The sequence below is a fragment of the Helianthus annuus genome, chromosome 14 (assembly GCF_002127325.2).
Source record: "Helianthus annuus cultivar XRQ/B chromosome 14, HanXRQr2.0-SUNRISE, whole genome shotgun sequence".
Taxonomy (NCBI): Eukaryota; Viridiplantae; Streptophyta; class Magnoliopsida; order Asterales; family Asteraceae; genus Helianthus; species Helianthus annuus.
In genome coordinates this window covers 52,080,378-52,096,594 of record NC_035446.2, presented here as the reverse complement: position 1 = coordinate 52,096,594, position 16,217 = coordinate 52,080,378, and the positions used below count along the sequence as shown (strand labels likewise).

Below are 16,217 nucleotides of genomic sequence, written 5' to 3'. Positions count from 1 at the left end.
ATTCAAAAACACTTTTATATAGTTGCATACTATGATGCACGGGAACGCCTGTTTTGTCACACCCCCAAAATCCACCCTGCGGAGTTTCACCACTTGGAGTCGTGACATGACCAGGATAGAGCCACCAATCATATTGAACAACATAATCAAGTAAATAAAACCAAACACAATACGATTGGTGACCAATAGGAAGTAATCCGATTTTAGTTTAACAGCGGAAGCATAAAACATAAAGTTCAAAACATAAGTTCGCAGTTCATAAGTTTAAAGTCCAAAACATAGGTTTAATAAATTCATAAAGTTTATTTATTAAATACGAGACATTTCAATTCGCATCCCACAACGACCACCTACATATGCAAGCTCCATAGCATTTAATGACCTGCAAAGCATGTAATAACGAGTCAACAACAAAGTTGAGTGAGTTCACGGTTGGTTGTCCATTTTAGAGTTATTTCCCAAAAACATAGTTTAATCTCATTCGGCTATCCAGCCGTGGGGGTTACCCCATAGTTCGAAAACGTTTATTAGTTAACCATCCCATGTCCACCTTCCCTGGCTATCCAGCCCGGCTCTTTGGCCGTGGGGAGCTACCCCAGTATTTTAAACTACCAGACTCGTTTATCATATCGACTATTAACAAAAATCAATTGTGCCCTAGCGTCGGTGTTCTATCACCACCGACGTGCCATAGTCCATTAGTACACGCCCGTCCGACTGGCACGGTGAGAGGTTTGTTAAACCTAATAGCGCTATTAACTAATGACCCGCTCGCCATAGCCTCAGCGATTAAGTCGATACAAAAAGGGAGGGACTTCGCTGATAGAGTTCTAGTCCAGTAAGTCTAACACGTCCCAACAGGACGAGGAATTTACATTCCTGAACACGTCTCAAGGACGAGGAATCCCTATTCCTGTACCCATTCCCATTCCCACCGGGAATTTACCATGCTTTGTAGAAAAGTGTGAACTCACCTCGGTTTGCTCGGTTAGATTCTCAATATCGCTAACAGTCAAGGTCGGTCAATCACGTCCTAGTATGATTTACAGTTAGTCATTTAGTGTCTTACAAATAGCGCACAAAGTTCCTACACGTATCTATCACATAGCAAGCATTACTTTAACCGTTTATGCCCGTATATATATACTTCCCATCCATTCCCCACTCATAAGTATACATACGATAGTGCACTTAACACATACAACATGTTAGATCATTCACATATAGCATACTCGACACTTAGACACGCAAGTCACAACTTATATCAATTCAGCATTAATATTCAAAACCGGCTGTTTTCGGACATTTAAATAAAATAGTTAAATTATTCCAAAAATTCCCAAATTTTTACAGAATGTCCTAAACGTTCCAAATTTTATTGTGTAAAAATATTGGGGTCCGGTTCATTACCAATATTTTATAAAAATTCATTTTCCAGACTGAACTCAGATTTATATTTTTCTGACCACAGTCCACGAGATAATTTATTTAAAATTCATCGAGTGTCCGATTTACGAATTTCCAGTGGGGTAATTACAAATACATCGGTGGTCAACTATGGTATGAATTTCGTGATCAGACTCCGCACAGATTACAAGTTATAACAGAAAACCAGACGCACTTTTTCAGCAGAAAAATTGCAGCTCTAGCTGCTGTTACGAAAAGACGCTTTTAAAATAGTAAACGGAGTCCAAAAATTATGATTCCAGAGCCATTAGAACCGTATTTCCTAATACCACATTTTAGACTCGAAATATTAGTTTTTCGTTGAGTTTATGACCTGTTTACAGCCAACTGAAGTTGGCTGTAAAACTTGGACAGATTCTGTTTTCACTTTCCAACTTACTAATTTGTGTTCGATTGATTCCGTTAACATGTTTAGTGATTATAACAACATCAAACATCAATATTACCCAGCAAAACATCAGATAATCAACCAATAATCATAACCACTCAAGATCTACATGATTTACATACATATCTTCTCTTTATCCACACTTTAACACATTATGTTCAAGACTTGTTCATGAGCTTTAAGGTTTCTTAACTTTTTATCATTCTAACATCTATTAACCACTTAAATAACATAAAGAATGATCGGATCTAAGTTCTTACCACTAGCTCAAGGCTAGGGAAGTTCGAGTGTAGAAAAGTGGTGGTTAATAGCGAATAGAGAAGGTCCTTCAACTTCCAAGAACACCAAGCTTCGTTGTGCACCTTCTAACACATGAATGGGACTCAAAATTGGATGAAGGTGGTTGTGATATGGTGGAGATGGTGGCGGTTATGGGTGAGCCGAGAGGAGAGGGAGGAGAGTGAAAGAGATGGTGTGATCTTTGTGAAGTGATGGAATGATATGGATGATCTTGCAAAGATATAGCCCATACTTATAATCTTACATCCTAATATTTTGTTCACTCCATTAAGCAAACAATCAAATAAAATATCAAATAAAATCTATGAACAAGATATGAAGCATGTGGGGGAAATATTTTGTTCACTCTATTAAGCAAACAATCAAATAAAATATCAAATAAAATCTATGAACAAGATATGAAGCATGTGGGTGAAATATTTTGTTCACTCCATTAAGCAAACAATCAAATAAAATATCAAATAAAATCTATGAACAAGATATGAAGCATGTGGGGGAAATGGTCCTTGTGACCGAATTCGGTTAGGGGGGGGGGTTGGTTGCAAATTTTGTAACTAATTGGTAAAGGTTAGTTAGGTTGTCAAGTATATACTTACATATATTAGTATGTTGATATTTAGGGGGTGTTATGGCATACGGGGATCATGACTAGTCAAAAATAATAAAACAATGTATTTGACAAATATTTGGTGTCCCGGGTAATGTCCGGCTGTTCGGTTAAATACGGTTTCGTTAAAGTGTTTAATTATTCCGTAAAGTGTCTATTGTATATATTTTTGTAACACTTTTAATTTTTAACACTCAGGAAGGCATACCGGACTATTTAGTAACTTTTCTGTATCCTACTAGTATGTTAACAAATACATGTAAGTATAACACAGATATCAGAAAGCAGTTAACTAATTCCACACCGTCGTCAAGCACTTTAATCATCATTAATGAATTGTACGGAATACATAGGATTTTGAGGGTTGTCACATTCTCCCCCTGTTAAGAGAATTTCGTCCCGAAATTTAGCGTGTGGTTACTGAGGAAGCTAGCTAAGTTGCGTTGTTTTCCTGATTTTCCTGGGGTGTCACATGTTTAGAGGGAGTACCCGTCCCGTGGACGTTTTGGTGGCGGAAACGCCATGAGGACGCCATGGGGACGTTTCTTAAATGTTTCCGGTATATGGGGACGGATCCAAAACGTTTCTATTTATTTTTTTGTGTTTTAACCCTTTCAGATTCCAAAACAACCGTGACGACTTTCAATTTAGTCCCAGTACATCGATATTCAATATTAGGCCTTTCAAAAACATCGCGATCAACATTCAACAGTCTTCACTTCTCAATTCATCAATCATCATCGATATTCATCATCTCCAACTTTTGTCAAGGAATCCGAATGATGATGAAAAGATGTGGGTGGAGTTGCTTTTGATTCAATGGAAGATGTTGGGTTTTTGGAGGTTGTCGATCTCTCGCTAGATGAATCGGAATTTGATGTAGTGTTTTTGGAGTTTACACTTTACATCAATATATATATATATATATATATATATATAGAGAGAGAGAGAGAGAGAGAAAGTATAATGTACAAAACGGCTTAACCTACATTAACGTACGCGACAAAAAAGATAACGTGCGTGATTATTTTTTTGATCAACTTAACGTGCGTGATTTTGTATCCCATGTGTGATTATAAAAAAAAAACTGAATCCATGCGTGATTATCTATTCCCATGCGTGATTATATGTTCCATGCGTGATTATGGCCCTGATCTGATGGTTACGCTTGTCGCGTACGTGAAGTACGATAAGGCTTTTTGTATGTTAATATATTTTTGTTTTTTTATATTTTTTTGCCATACCTTTGCCATACCCGTATCTTAGATTTTTGAGTTTTGTCATTCCCCGTACTTGTATCGTCCCCGTACCCTAGTCCCGTACGTTCCTGTGCTACATAGGTTGCATATGATTTCGCAATAAAACTGGATATTTATGCAGATTCAAAACCTAAAAAAATATTCAAAAATTTATTCAAAAAAATATAAATAAATTGTAAAACCGTAAATATACAATAAAACATAAACTAATCTTAAACAACTATGGATGAATATTTGAAACATCTTAAACATAATATTGTAATAATTCTACAAATACATGAATGCAAACTACCATGAATGAAAAATTTCAACAACTAAATAATATACTTTGTTATTAATATAAAAATAGATAAACGATTGTATCTTGGATAACAAAAAAACTGGACATCGAAAGAAACTGATAGAACACAACAACACGAGTAAATTGAAACTTAAAAACCTACAACTAAATATTGGATTTAAAAATGAAAAAAAAATAGACTGGTAGAACACAACAAACTTTAACAAGATTGAACAAACATGTTTTGTCGATTGAAGAATAGTCGTAAGATTGTTAGCTGATTTAGGGTTTCAACATAAAAAACGAAAGAAAGACATTAGTAACTTGGATTAAGGAAGGACACATAAAATCAAACACAAAAAACTTACCTATGATTGTGATTGCAGAAGGAAGAATATGATGGAGGATTAGATGGTATAGATTTAAATAACAAAAAAAAAATCAAACATCGGTAACTTCGAATAACAAAATATAATGCATAAACAACATGAATCTATAATATACCTATAATTTTAGTGCTTGGATCTAAAAAGAAAGAGAAGAACGATGATGTTAAAATAATGAGAATCAATGTTTGTAGGATCGAGTGTCGACCCGAACGAGTCGTTCAGAGGAGTTTTGATCAAATACAAATGCGGAAAATAAGTATCTGACTTAGGAACAGCTAGAAAATCACTTTAAACACCTCTTTGCATTGATTTATGACAGTTTACATCCAAATCTCGAACCGGCAACACTTCGGTACGAGTTACAAGACTATTCTATAGGTTTCGCTCAAATGACACCTATTTATAGGCCTTGAGGTTTCGCTCCAGCGTACATGCCGTATGAGCGGAACCTTCAGCTGACATATAAGCGAAACTAATTGATACCATATAAGCGAAACTACTTGGTTATGACCCTGTGAGTGAAACCTTTCACTAACACACATACAATATCATATTTTCTCGTATAACGCGCCCTGATCTAACACTCTAAATCTAGGATTCGATTCAAGACGAAGTCGACAGATGTTGTGACAACCCTCACTAAACCAGGTATCCGTACGGTTTAATTAATAATTAATTGCTGCTTAATTATTGTGCTTACTTGAAATTACTGATGAACTACTACTTAAATTCTGATACTTGTATATTCCTGCATCATACTTTACATACCGTCACTAAATTATTTACATACTGAACTCTAGTGACAAACATGATGCACAAAAGCACAGTAGCACTATGAACGGATAACCTATTGAACATGCTGATAAAGCCAACATCAGGCAGATAATGCCTCTAAGGCCTGTATGAGCCAGAAATATTTTACTACGTCCATAGTGAGTGTAGGGATACAAGGGTTGTAGAACTGCGTCTCTAGGAATAAGTTACAATGACTGGATGTGCCTAAAACGTACACTAAGCACAAAACTCAGCACTTTAATTAACAATTAAGCTTTTAGCTAACTAATAAAGTGCCAAAACATGAGAAGAACATTACTAGACACTTTCCAAAGTGTCGGGAATAAGTTGTGTCACTAAAAAGGTTATTAACGACACTTAAAAGCTTTGTTAAGCGCTTTAACGGATTACTATCCAACCGAACAACCGGACTATTCCCGAAACATGAAAATATTGCCATTAACATTATTGGTCTTTTTCTGAGCCAGTTAGGGTCCCTGAACACCCTAACACCCGCCATAAGGCACTACACACAACTAACCAGGTTAATTACTTAACCAACCTACTTAACCTAACTATTAAATCTAACTATTAGTTACCATCCAACCAAGACCCCCCCCCCTTCATAACCGTCCCCAACTAGAAGGGGACACCCTTGGATTACTTTTGATTATTATATAACCTCTTGTCCCATATCTAAATGACAATGAATCCATTGGATTATAAAACTAAGTATTGTCTATAAGAACATGGTAATGCACATAAGAACAATCACATTTCACAACTCCACTCAAACTACTCTCTCCCTCTTGCTCTATACTTCGGCCGAACACCCCCCTCCCCCTCCATCCATCTTCGAGTTCAGTTCAATCAATTCCAAGCATACACAAGCATCAAGGATTCCGTATTAGGAAGCTTGGAGCAAACGGAAGGCGAAGGACCTCTTTCTCTAGCTTTTATCCATCTCATTTGCGCTTAGGTTCTTCCCTAGCCTCGAGCTAGTGGTATGATGCTTAAATCCCTTTCTTGAACTAATCTAAAGCGGTTAATATGTGGTGTAACGGTTAAAACTCGAAATCTTACAAAATGGTGCATTAAAGTCTACTAAAAACATGAATAATGATGGTTAAAAGCTTACTAGTTGTGTAAATGTTGTAGTAATTGAAATTTGTGATTATTTAGACCCGATCTATGTTGTGGTAGCTCGGATCATCATTTAACCTGGGTTGGTCATGATCACGAATCATGACATAAGGTTGTTTTGAATGAAACAAGGGTTAAAGGGTGAAACTCTACCACACGCGAATCATGAACTTGTGTAAAAGTGTTTTACTTGTGAAACAGTATTTAACACTAGCAGATCTACGTATCTGCAGGTGGTATTTTCAAAGAACCACATATCACAGAAATCATGTTTTCTAAAAACGGATCTTACACTTACAAGTATGATTTTTAGAACACACAAGTGTGTAAGCACTTGTGTAACACAAAAGTTTCGACAAAATAACAATTTTTGTAAAAATGACGAGAAGTTGTAAAGACGGATTTTCTCTAAAAACGAGGTTTTTACGAGATCAAATTACTTTATATAAAGATCCGCTAAAAATGATGAGATTTACACTATAATTTTAGAAAAACTACAAGTTCATGTGATTTATGCAAATTACATACTTGTTAACTAGTTTGTTGCGTTGAAAATTGTTTTGATCGAATAAAGAAGTTGTTGAATTGTTTTGTAAAAGAAAATGATACGCTTGAAAGCGTGGCCACCTCCAGTTACAGAGGAAACTCTGGCGAAATTTTTCTAAAAACCTAACACTTAGAATTATTTTCACTATAAGTGTTAGAAATACTTTTCGACGTGTTTTCAAAATATAAGTTTCGCCACGACTTTATTTACAAATATCGGAGGTGGGATTTTCACAAAAATTAAACGTGATAAATATATATTTATTTAGTAAATATATTTTCTCACAACATTATTTGTCACTATTTTGTGAAGTGTATAAATATTATTTTTAGAGTAAAAATAATATTTACGAACGTTAACGAATCCAAAACAATACGAACGCCTTCACAATAAATATATAAGTTACATCGGTAATTATTATTACCACTCGATCGTTAAAACGTAACTTACGCATTACGGAAATATTTATGGACGCGCATTTTGTCAACATATTATTTTTGGGGAAATTATGAAAATATAATATTTTTGAGAAAAATATTTATATTTTGGAATTGAAAAATAAATATATATTAAGTAAGACTTAATAATATATTTCTAGCACACATGTATTAATCCCCCATCCTTGGGAAGGAAATAGTTACCAAGTATGCACAGAATGTAAACACGAAATAGTTGTCTAACTATTTCCTAAAACGAAAACCATAAAGCTAAGGCACGGCCGTCCGTCTAATAGAGTTAGAACTTGTAGTTCGTAGCACAGTTGCTTGCTTTCAGAGACATACTTGGTAGAGACGCACCGACAGTGAGTTCATGTTCCCCCTTTTCTCTTAACTGTTTTCAGTTTTCTAAACTGCGGGGGTGAAATACATGTTACTTTGATTATGAATACTTTATACATGGTATGGTTAGCGTAAGGAGGTTTGTTACTTAGATCATGTGAATGGGTAGGCGGAAACTTGAGGTCATTAATCCTCAGGGTAGGACCGAGGGGCAGGAGCGATAGATCTATTTGGGTGTAGCGAGCCTAGTCCCAGGCCCAGCATAACGGACCTCGGGATGACTTTGTACCCGACGCATAAATCTGCTAGGTTTGAGCCTTCCTACTTGCATTTCACACATATCAATGGCCTTGCAAACCATTGGTGATCTCTTTTTCCTTATTTGCTACATATCAGGATTTTGATAAACACAAAGGTTTATTTACTCACTTACACATGAACTCGCTCAACATTATTGTTGATTTTTCAACTTACATGTATTTCAGGGAACTAAGGGATCTGGCACGGTATGGCACGTTTTCCCGCTGCACTAGTACGAGGTCATCCGGGGTTTAGGGAATGTGACTCTTTGCTGGACAAGTCACAGTCCTTAAACTGTGTTTATGTCATGTTTGTTTTGCTGAACAATGTTATGGCTGTTAGGGTGTTTTCCCGTTAAGACAATGGTATTGTATTTGATTTTTAAAACTTAATGGATGATCTTGCATGTTTTTAATTCATATAGCTTTGTTATGATTAAGCTATGCTATTAAGAAGTCACACCAAATTAACCACGCTTCCGCAAAGCCAGGGTGTGACAGCTTGGTATCAGAGCTCTGATCATAGCGAACTAGGATTCCTTCTCGAGTCTAGACTATGATCACTAGGGCTCTCACAAAAACATTTTTACTGCATACCACTTAAGTCCAGATCCAAAACGTTTTTACAAACACATGTTGAGCACATTTTATTTATTTATTTATTTTAGGCTCAGTCTTGGAGGCTGAGGCTCGGTCTTGGAGGCCGAGGCTCGATCTTAGAGATCGAGGTAGATGTTTATTTATTATTTTTAGGCTCAGTCTTGGAGGCTGAGGCTCGGTCTTGGAGGCCGAGGCTCGATCTTAGAGATCGAGGTAGATGGCTAGCTAGGCTAGGAAGAATAGGCTCAGTCTTGAAGGCTGAGGCTCGGTCTTGGAGGCCGAGGCTCGATCTTAGAGATCGAGGTAGATGGCTAGTGAGACTAGGAAGTATAGGCTCAATCATGGAGGCTGAGGCTCGGTCATGGAGGCCGAGGCTCGATCTAAGAGGTCGAGGTAGATGATAGAGCAGTCTTAGAGACTGGGAGGTATTTGGCTAGTGGGACTAGGAGTGTCAGTCTAGGAGACTGGGAGGCTAGTGGGACTAGGAAAATTATGTGATTTCTTACTTGGTGACTAATGTGTTTACCTGATTGTATGACTGATTATTTGTGCATATTTGTGTTTATGTTACAGACATCATGAGTCGCCTGTGCCATGCGACATGTTTATGCGTATGCGACTCAGACACCACCGGACATATACCTGTAGTATCAGATGACCTAGCCTCTTCAGAGCACGAGGTGCACACGTCGGACGTTTCTAGCACTGATGAGGACGACTTCCAGCCCTTCGCACTACCTGACGGGGCTGATGAGCTCGCCGATGGCCCTCCTGTTGAGTACCTACCGTTAGTGGAGATTCCTGCTCCCATACCCCTAGCTGTTTATCCTGCATACGATTTAATTCTTGACGCCGAGGCTGACGGCGATATTGATCTGTATGATGACGAGCCCATCGAGGATGAGATCCAGGACGCGGCCCTTCTTCCTGCTGGCGATCTTCTGATGATCGCTGATGCTCCCGCCGAGGATTCACCCGCGCACTCTCCGGTCCCAGACTCCTTTGAGTCTGTGGCATCTGCACCTTCCCACACTCTGAGCGCACAGCACTTTTCGCATGGTTCAGATCCTGACCAGGCATCCTCTGTTGCTCCTATTCCTAGTTTTGCGTTTGACCATGATGATGTAGAGGATTCCGATCCTATCTTTCCCCCGGGATTCGACCCGGATCAGGATATAGAGTTTATACCTATGGATCAGCCTATGGATGATCCAGTAGACCCAGCTGACCCAGTGGATCCCATCGACCCCGAGTTTGACTTTGAGATGGCTTTTGATGATCCCAAGCCTGCCATGGCTCCTGAGCAAGAGATAGAGGAATCATCGCTCTAAGGAATAGCCAGTTATACCTATTGCCGTGGGTACAAGCGGAACAAACTCAATGTCTTGAATACCTATTGAAGGTAATCATAATAGCCCCACCTTCGGCACAAGGGAAGCTATTCTTCTCCAGTTATACCTATTGAGAATAGGTATTATGAGTTCTCCTTCGATTGCCATACTTCAATAATACACTGAGACAACCGCTCATGTCTACTTCGATTACCGTGGGTATTATGCCACTCAATAATCCCAGGGGCTTTCACTTCGACACGTCTTCGCTCGTGATCGCTTAGAGCCCCTCTTCCATCAATAGGTACTCCCAAGGCGTCGACCACACGCCCTAGCATAGCCTTTCCCGCAGGGACATCCACAATAGAGCCAGTGCGCTTGACAAGATCTCCTTCTTTAATAGCAGTATCACTACCAAAGACAACAATCCCTACATTCTCATTCTCAAGATTCAAGGCTATTCCTTTCACACCGCTGGCAAATTCAACCATTTCCCCAGCTTGAATCTCGTTCAACCCATAAACACGTGCAATCCCATCTCCAACTGAGACCACTCGACCAATCTCATCCACTTGAAAATTCGTGTAAAAGTTGCTAATTCTACTTTCTAATAGAGTCGTTAGTTCAGCAGCTCTCGGAGAGAATTCCATGATTCTACTGATTTTGGATATAAGGGGGAATACCGCTTTCAATTTCAAAGAGCTCTATTTCCGCTATTCTTATAGATCAGATTCGAGCTTGTACTACTAGAACTAGGAGTTGAGATAGCGCGCGGAACACCAACACAATCCTTTGTTAAATGTCTGCGAGCTCCTTCTTCTTTCGTGAAAGCATACGAGTCGTTATGTTAAGCATCTAATCCTAGTCTTTATGTTCTCTGTGTTAGAGGAGTTAGATGTCCCTCATGTTGAACAGTCTGACATCAAGTTGTTAGGACCTGAGTCGCTATGCGAACACTTAACACAAGACTGAAATCAAGCTAGAGTGGTTTTTGAATCAGTCATCAAGGATCTTAGCCAAACGGTGACCGGCTACGTAAGCACTTTGGGCGCAGGTTTCTCGATCGGACTTGACGAATTGTCATAAAGACATCACTCTGCTTTATATATATATATAAAATAAATATATATAAAAAAATTGGATTCTAAAATAAGATTCAATGAATTAGAAGCATTCGCAGTTTTCAGTTCGTTTGTCATCATCTTTTCTCCTCATCGCTAGCCTGTTTCCAAGAGGGGGAAGAGAAGGTCTTTCAAGTTGGAGAGCATATGAGATTTCTCCATCGCAGCATTGCATCTATCGACTGAACAAAGTAACTTTCGAAGTGGACTGGGAAGGAATGCGAATAGGTATTTCAATTGTTGGACTAAATGAATAGGCAAGGAAGGCAAGGCACTTGACTGAAAGGTCCTACCCGACTCATTCTTAGGACAGGCTTAGCTCTAGCTATCTAAAATGAAGAAATTGTACAAGGGATCAATCCTATTTCACAAAGTAACTTCTCAAAGGTCGAAGGCGTAGTATCGATTACTTGTGTTGGACTACCTTTATAGGATAGATCTGATATACTGTTAGGTTTTGGTTGGACTGCTTGGTACGGAATTCACTGAGATTGACTTTAGATATCGCATTTCCGGTATAGCATTTACTGCTCGATATTTCCGGTATGTAATTGACTCGTATATAAAGAAAGAAAGTCTTTCAATTCCTAGTTCGATATTCCAGATATTCCATTAGAATGACTGATGTTGGACTAGCTGACTCCCTAAGCTTTGCCGTATTGCATTAGAAAGTGGGGAATTCCATCGTCTTTGGTATGCGAATTTCAAGCTGCTACTGCTCCGATAGCTGCTTTAGAGGTTGCTTAGCCGGTATCTGACTGAACTAGCTGGTTTAGATTTCATTAGTTGAAAGTCTCGCACTATTTACACTATTTAAACAAAGACTGTGTAAAATGGATATGATATAAGGGAAGGATTGACCTATTGGTTGACTTCTCAATTGAGAAAAGACTGGAATGAAACTGGCAATGCTCTCTTCGGTTTTCATCCGGTTGGCAATCCTCTCTTCGGTCCTAGCTGAGTTCTGTCTTAGCTTTACGGCAAAGGGATAGGCTTAGCCTATTGAACGGGGAGAGCTAGGCTGCATTCACCATCGAATAACGGGGTAAAAGGCTACTTTCAGATCTCTTTCCCTGTAGTCGTACTATGACTTTCTGAGGGATTGAACTCTAGTCGTACTATTCGATATCATCTAGCAAAGAAGTCAGCTATGGGCAAGACTTGGGGCGGGCCACCAAAGCGGGTTTAACCAGTTAGAGCTCAGCTGACCCCTTCTTTATTCGATTTGGAAGAGCTCTTTTTCTCTTTGGCTCGCGCTTGCTCTATCATTGAATTTCCTCGTTTAAAGATCTCGCGCAATCTAGGGTTGAGCTCTGATTTGATCTCGATGGCCGGTGGCAAAGGAAGCGAAGCGACAACCGCGACTATGTTCCTAGTGTAGAAGAAAGAAAATGGAAGTTCTGGAATTTCCCCCAATGGCTTGCGGAAGCGCTGTTCGTTATTATAGATGCATCTGAGCAGCGGATCATGATGCCGGGGATTTGTTCACAGCGGAAGAAGATAAGTCTTCCTCAAATGGATCAGACAAGTATGTTTCACACAAAAAGAGATCTTTTTAGCTGCCATATTCCCTGTGTCTCTACTGATTTTAGTGCTCTGCCAAAGAAAGCGGTTTGATCCAAAGTCGGCATGAAATCTAAGGCTTTGAGCTCTTTGTCCGAGGACGATCTCCTAATTGCTAGTCCGAATCAAGGGCGAACTCACGATTTGACGGAAGCTGTACGACTGAGTAGCGGATCTCCTGACTCGACTAAAAAAGAATGGACGCACTCTGCCCCCAGCAAAGGACTTCGTTGGAGGAATAAAAACCTAAACTCGATCAAAGAACTGAGACGCTTATAGAGTCTTTTTAAGACAAGGAAGTTCACTCCTAAGAAAGGCCTCCAGAAGGAAGCAAAAAGAGTCGTTACGCCGCATCTAATGCTGAGTAAGGCGACGGAACTTCTTAACCACGGTCTTAGAGAAAGAGCCAAAGCAGGGACTGAAATGTTGATGGCTGGGATTGATGCCCACAATCGGATGCTAGAGAATAAGCCAATAACAATCGAAAGGGCAGGGACTTCTTATTCTTAGACGCCTGCTTGATAAAGGACTTGTTTGCAAGCTAAGGGCGAGACAGATATTTAATTAATTAACATATTTCACTTTGACTTCTTCTTACTTCTTTGCACTAGTCTCATGGCAATATATCTTTAGCATCCCGACATTCCTTATTGCCCTAAGGCTAGTCACCTCAAGTCTTTGTATGGGCAATGTCTCTTGTTGTATAGCTATTTTCTCCGGGTTCTTCCCGAAGGGGCTAACCGTATTAATAGCTGATTTAAGGTAGTTGCTACTTCGTTGTTGAAAAATGGTTTTCTAGGGTGAACCAACCCATTAGGGTTGTTATCGGTTTCGAGTTCTCGCTGTTCTCTAAGGAAGTTGAGTGAGAAGAAGTAAGAAGTCAAAATCATTGGAGCAAGGCCCTTCAAGCTTAAAGACTAGCAGTTCCTCTCTTTCATGTCATGAAGCAACTGCCCAAAGAAGCTCCTCGGCTAGGGGTTTATGATCAAACCCTAAAAGGGTTCTTGCTAAGACTGCTTTCTCTCTTCCGTATGTGAAATTTTCCTTTCAAGCAACCACATTCAGCAGTGACATCGAAATGTGAGATTGAAACTTTTTCCTTCGCATTTGCTTGTTAACAACGAGCCAACCTTCTGAGGGTTAGGTGAAGGTCTCGTTCCTGGACTGTCCATACATAATAAGAGTCTTCTTAACCATAGTAACAACAATTATTTATACTTCTTCTATAAGAATAAATCCGGAAAGACAGCATTAGATACCTCAGAACTAAGAAGAATGGCAGCCGATGAGATTTACCTTCTTTAGGACAGGAAGGAAGAGAGCATTACAAATTGCCCTATTTGATCTAGTCTCTTCCATTATCGATACCCGTACATACTAAGATCTAGGTAGCAAAGTACGAGTTGGAGAGACACATTTCCTTCCGAGCTCACATTCGTTCTATAGAATATATTCATTTCTCTTCATTATAAGAGAACGGAAAGATGGGGATGAATGCAATACGGAGAGAGGTAGAAAGGCAAGCACTGCACGGGGCCTCTCTGATGCCTACACTTCCCCTGAGGGAAGGGGGGGGAGAGGATGATTGCTAGGTCCGCTTACAACAAAGCCACATATTTAATAGAACAAGTCAAGCTAGAAGGAAAGAAAGCACTTTAAGATCGGTCGTGAACCAGAAAGAATGAGCCGCTTCAATACCAAAAGGAAGAAATCAGCACTTGCTTCTTGAGCTGGTACAACAACTCCAGCAAGAAGGATTAGCCGATTAGAAGGCATGGCCAAGGGTACTACAAGCGGAACCCCAGTCCCAAGCTATAGGACGACAGATGAATTAGGCGCTGACTCCAAGACTGATACGATAGGCTTTGAGTCATCAGTTTGATCTCCTAGATGAGAGGGCTATGGGTATAGACCCGAAAGCACCTTCACTGGCCATGGACTACTCAATCAATCGGACAACCGCTTCACTACTTCCAAGACTGAAAATCCAATGATAGAAGAATCGACTGCAGCAAAACTTCCTAAACTAGACTAGAATAATCTTTCGTAGCAGTCAAGGATGAGTTCGATCCATTAGGTTCTTCGATTTGTTCAGAGGGAGTGGGAAAGCTACATAAATTCTTTGGAAAAGCCTGCTTGGAAGCTCTCTTTTAGTCGGAGAAGTGATACCTGTCGACCGTGAGGGAGACTACCGTCGACCGTGAGGGAGACTACCGTCGACCGACCTTAGGAGGGAGACTACCGCCCCTGAGGGGCTTGTTGCTAGAGGCATCCCCTCAAATGAGATTTATCAACTCTACAACAGCTCCGGTTTTAGCAATAAGAGCCCGCCTTCCGGGTCCTATATTCTAGTTACTAGCTTCAAAGGAACTACTAAAAGAAGGAGTCAAAGCATCGGATAGTGCTACCTACGAGTGAGTCACCCGCCTGGTTACCTGTCCTTATGAAGGAAGGTGCGCATGAAAGTCTTTACGGAAGACCATCAAATTACTGATTAGGAAGGTATTTAAGGAATGAACTTCTATTACAGGGATTCTTTTATTAAGACCTTTCGGATAGATAGCCCTATTGAATGAAGGTTGAACACCAACCCGCCTGGAAAGCTAAGAGTCGGCAAAGACCTAGCTGTCGAGGAATGAAAGAAGTCGCTTTCTAGGAGAAGGAGTACGAGGAAGTCAAGTCACAGGCAAGCAACCAACAGGCTAAGAGCTATCTCCCAACCTCTCCCTTATTGACAAAATGAGAGGGATTTCAGGCAATTAGCATATAAGAATTCCTGCCCTAGAAGATCGCATTTCTGACTTGAGCACCGTCTTTAGGCATTTCAGTTCTCAGGATCTTACGAAGAAAGGCTAAAGATCGTACTGAACACAACCCTATGATATGAGTGAAGGCGAGCCAGGAAAGCACCCTGAACTCATAGGGTGAAGGCGAGGAAGCTTGAATTCAGGGGCTCCTAAACAAGAGTTTTGACTAGGTAGATTTGCCCTTCTACGCCGTTTTAGGTGAGTTCGGACTCAATCATTGACCGGAGATTGGGACAGAGTGGATGGCAACTAGCTGACTTCTTCCTGTCACTCGTACAGATCTGATTGAAGATATTGCATTAGAAAGGGATACAAAGTAACTTCCGAAGATTGAAAGAGAGGCAATCCCAGTTCGATACTGGTCTTGTTGCACTTCTTCGAGTTCATGACGGATAGCCCGCTAGGGACTGCTTGGCTTGTTAGCGAGAAAGCGCATAAAAGAATGCCATTTATCGATCGATAAAATAAATAGGCTCAAGTACATTAGTCCGTAACTGCCATTTTGACTAGGTGGATTTTGCCTTCTAGTTGACTTCTTTCTGCGGGATACCCTAGTTAGAGCA

The 16,217-nt window shown here is 39.9% G+C and overlaps 1 protein-coding gene across 1 annotated transcript; it reads right to left on the bottom strand.

The window, feature by feature from the left end:
* Positions 1-10,306: 10,306 nt before the first annotated feature.
* Positions 10,307-10,813, bottom strand: LOC118486477 (ATP synthase subunit alpha, mitochondrial-like). Its single transcript, XM_035982955.1, has one exon. The coding sequence runs from the start codon at positions 10,811-10,813 to the stop codon at positions 10,307-10,309; it is 507 nt and encodes a 168-aa protein (XP_035838848.1).
* Between the last annotated feature and the right edge of the window lie 5,404 nt (positions 10,814-16,217).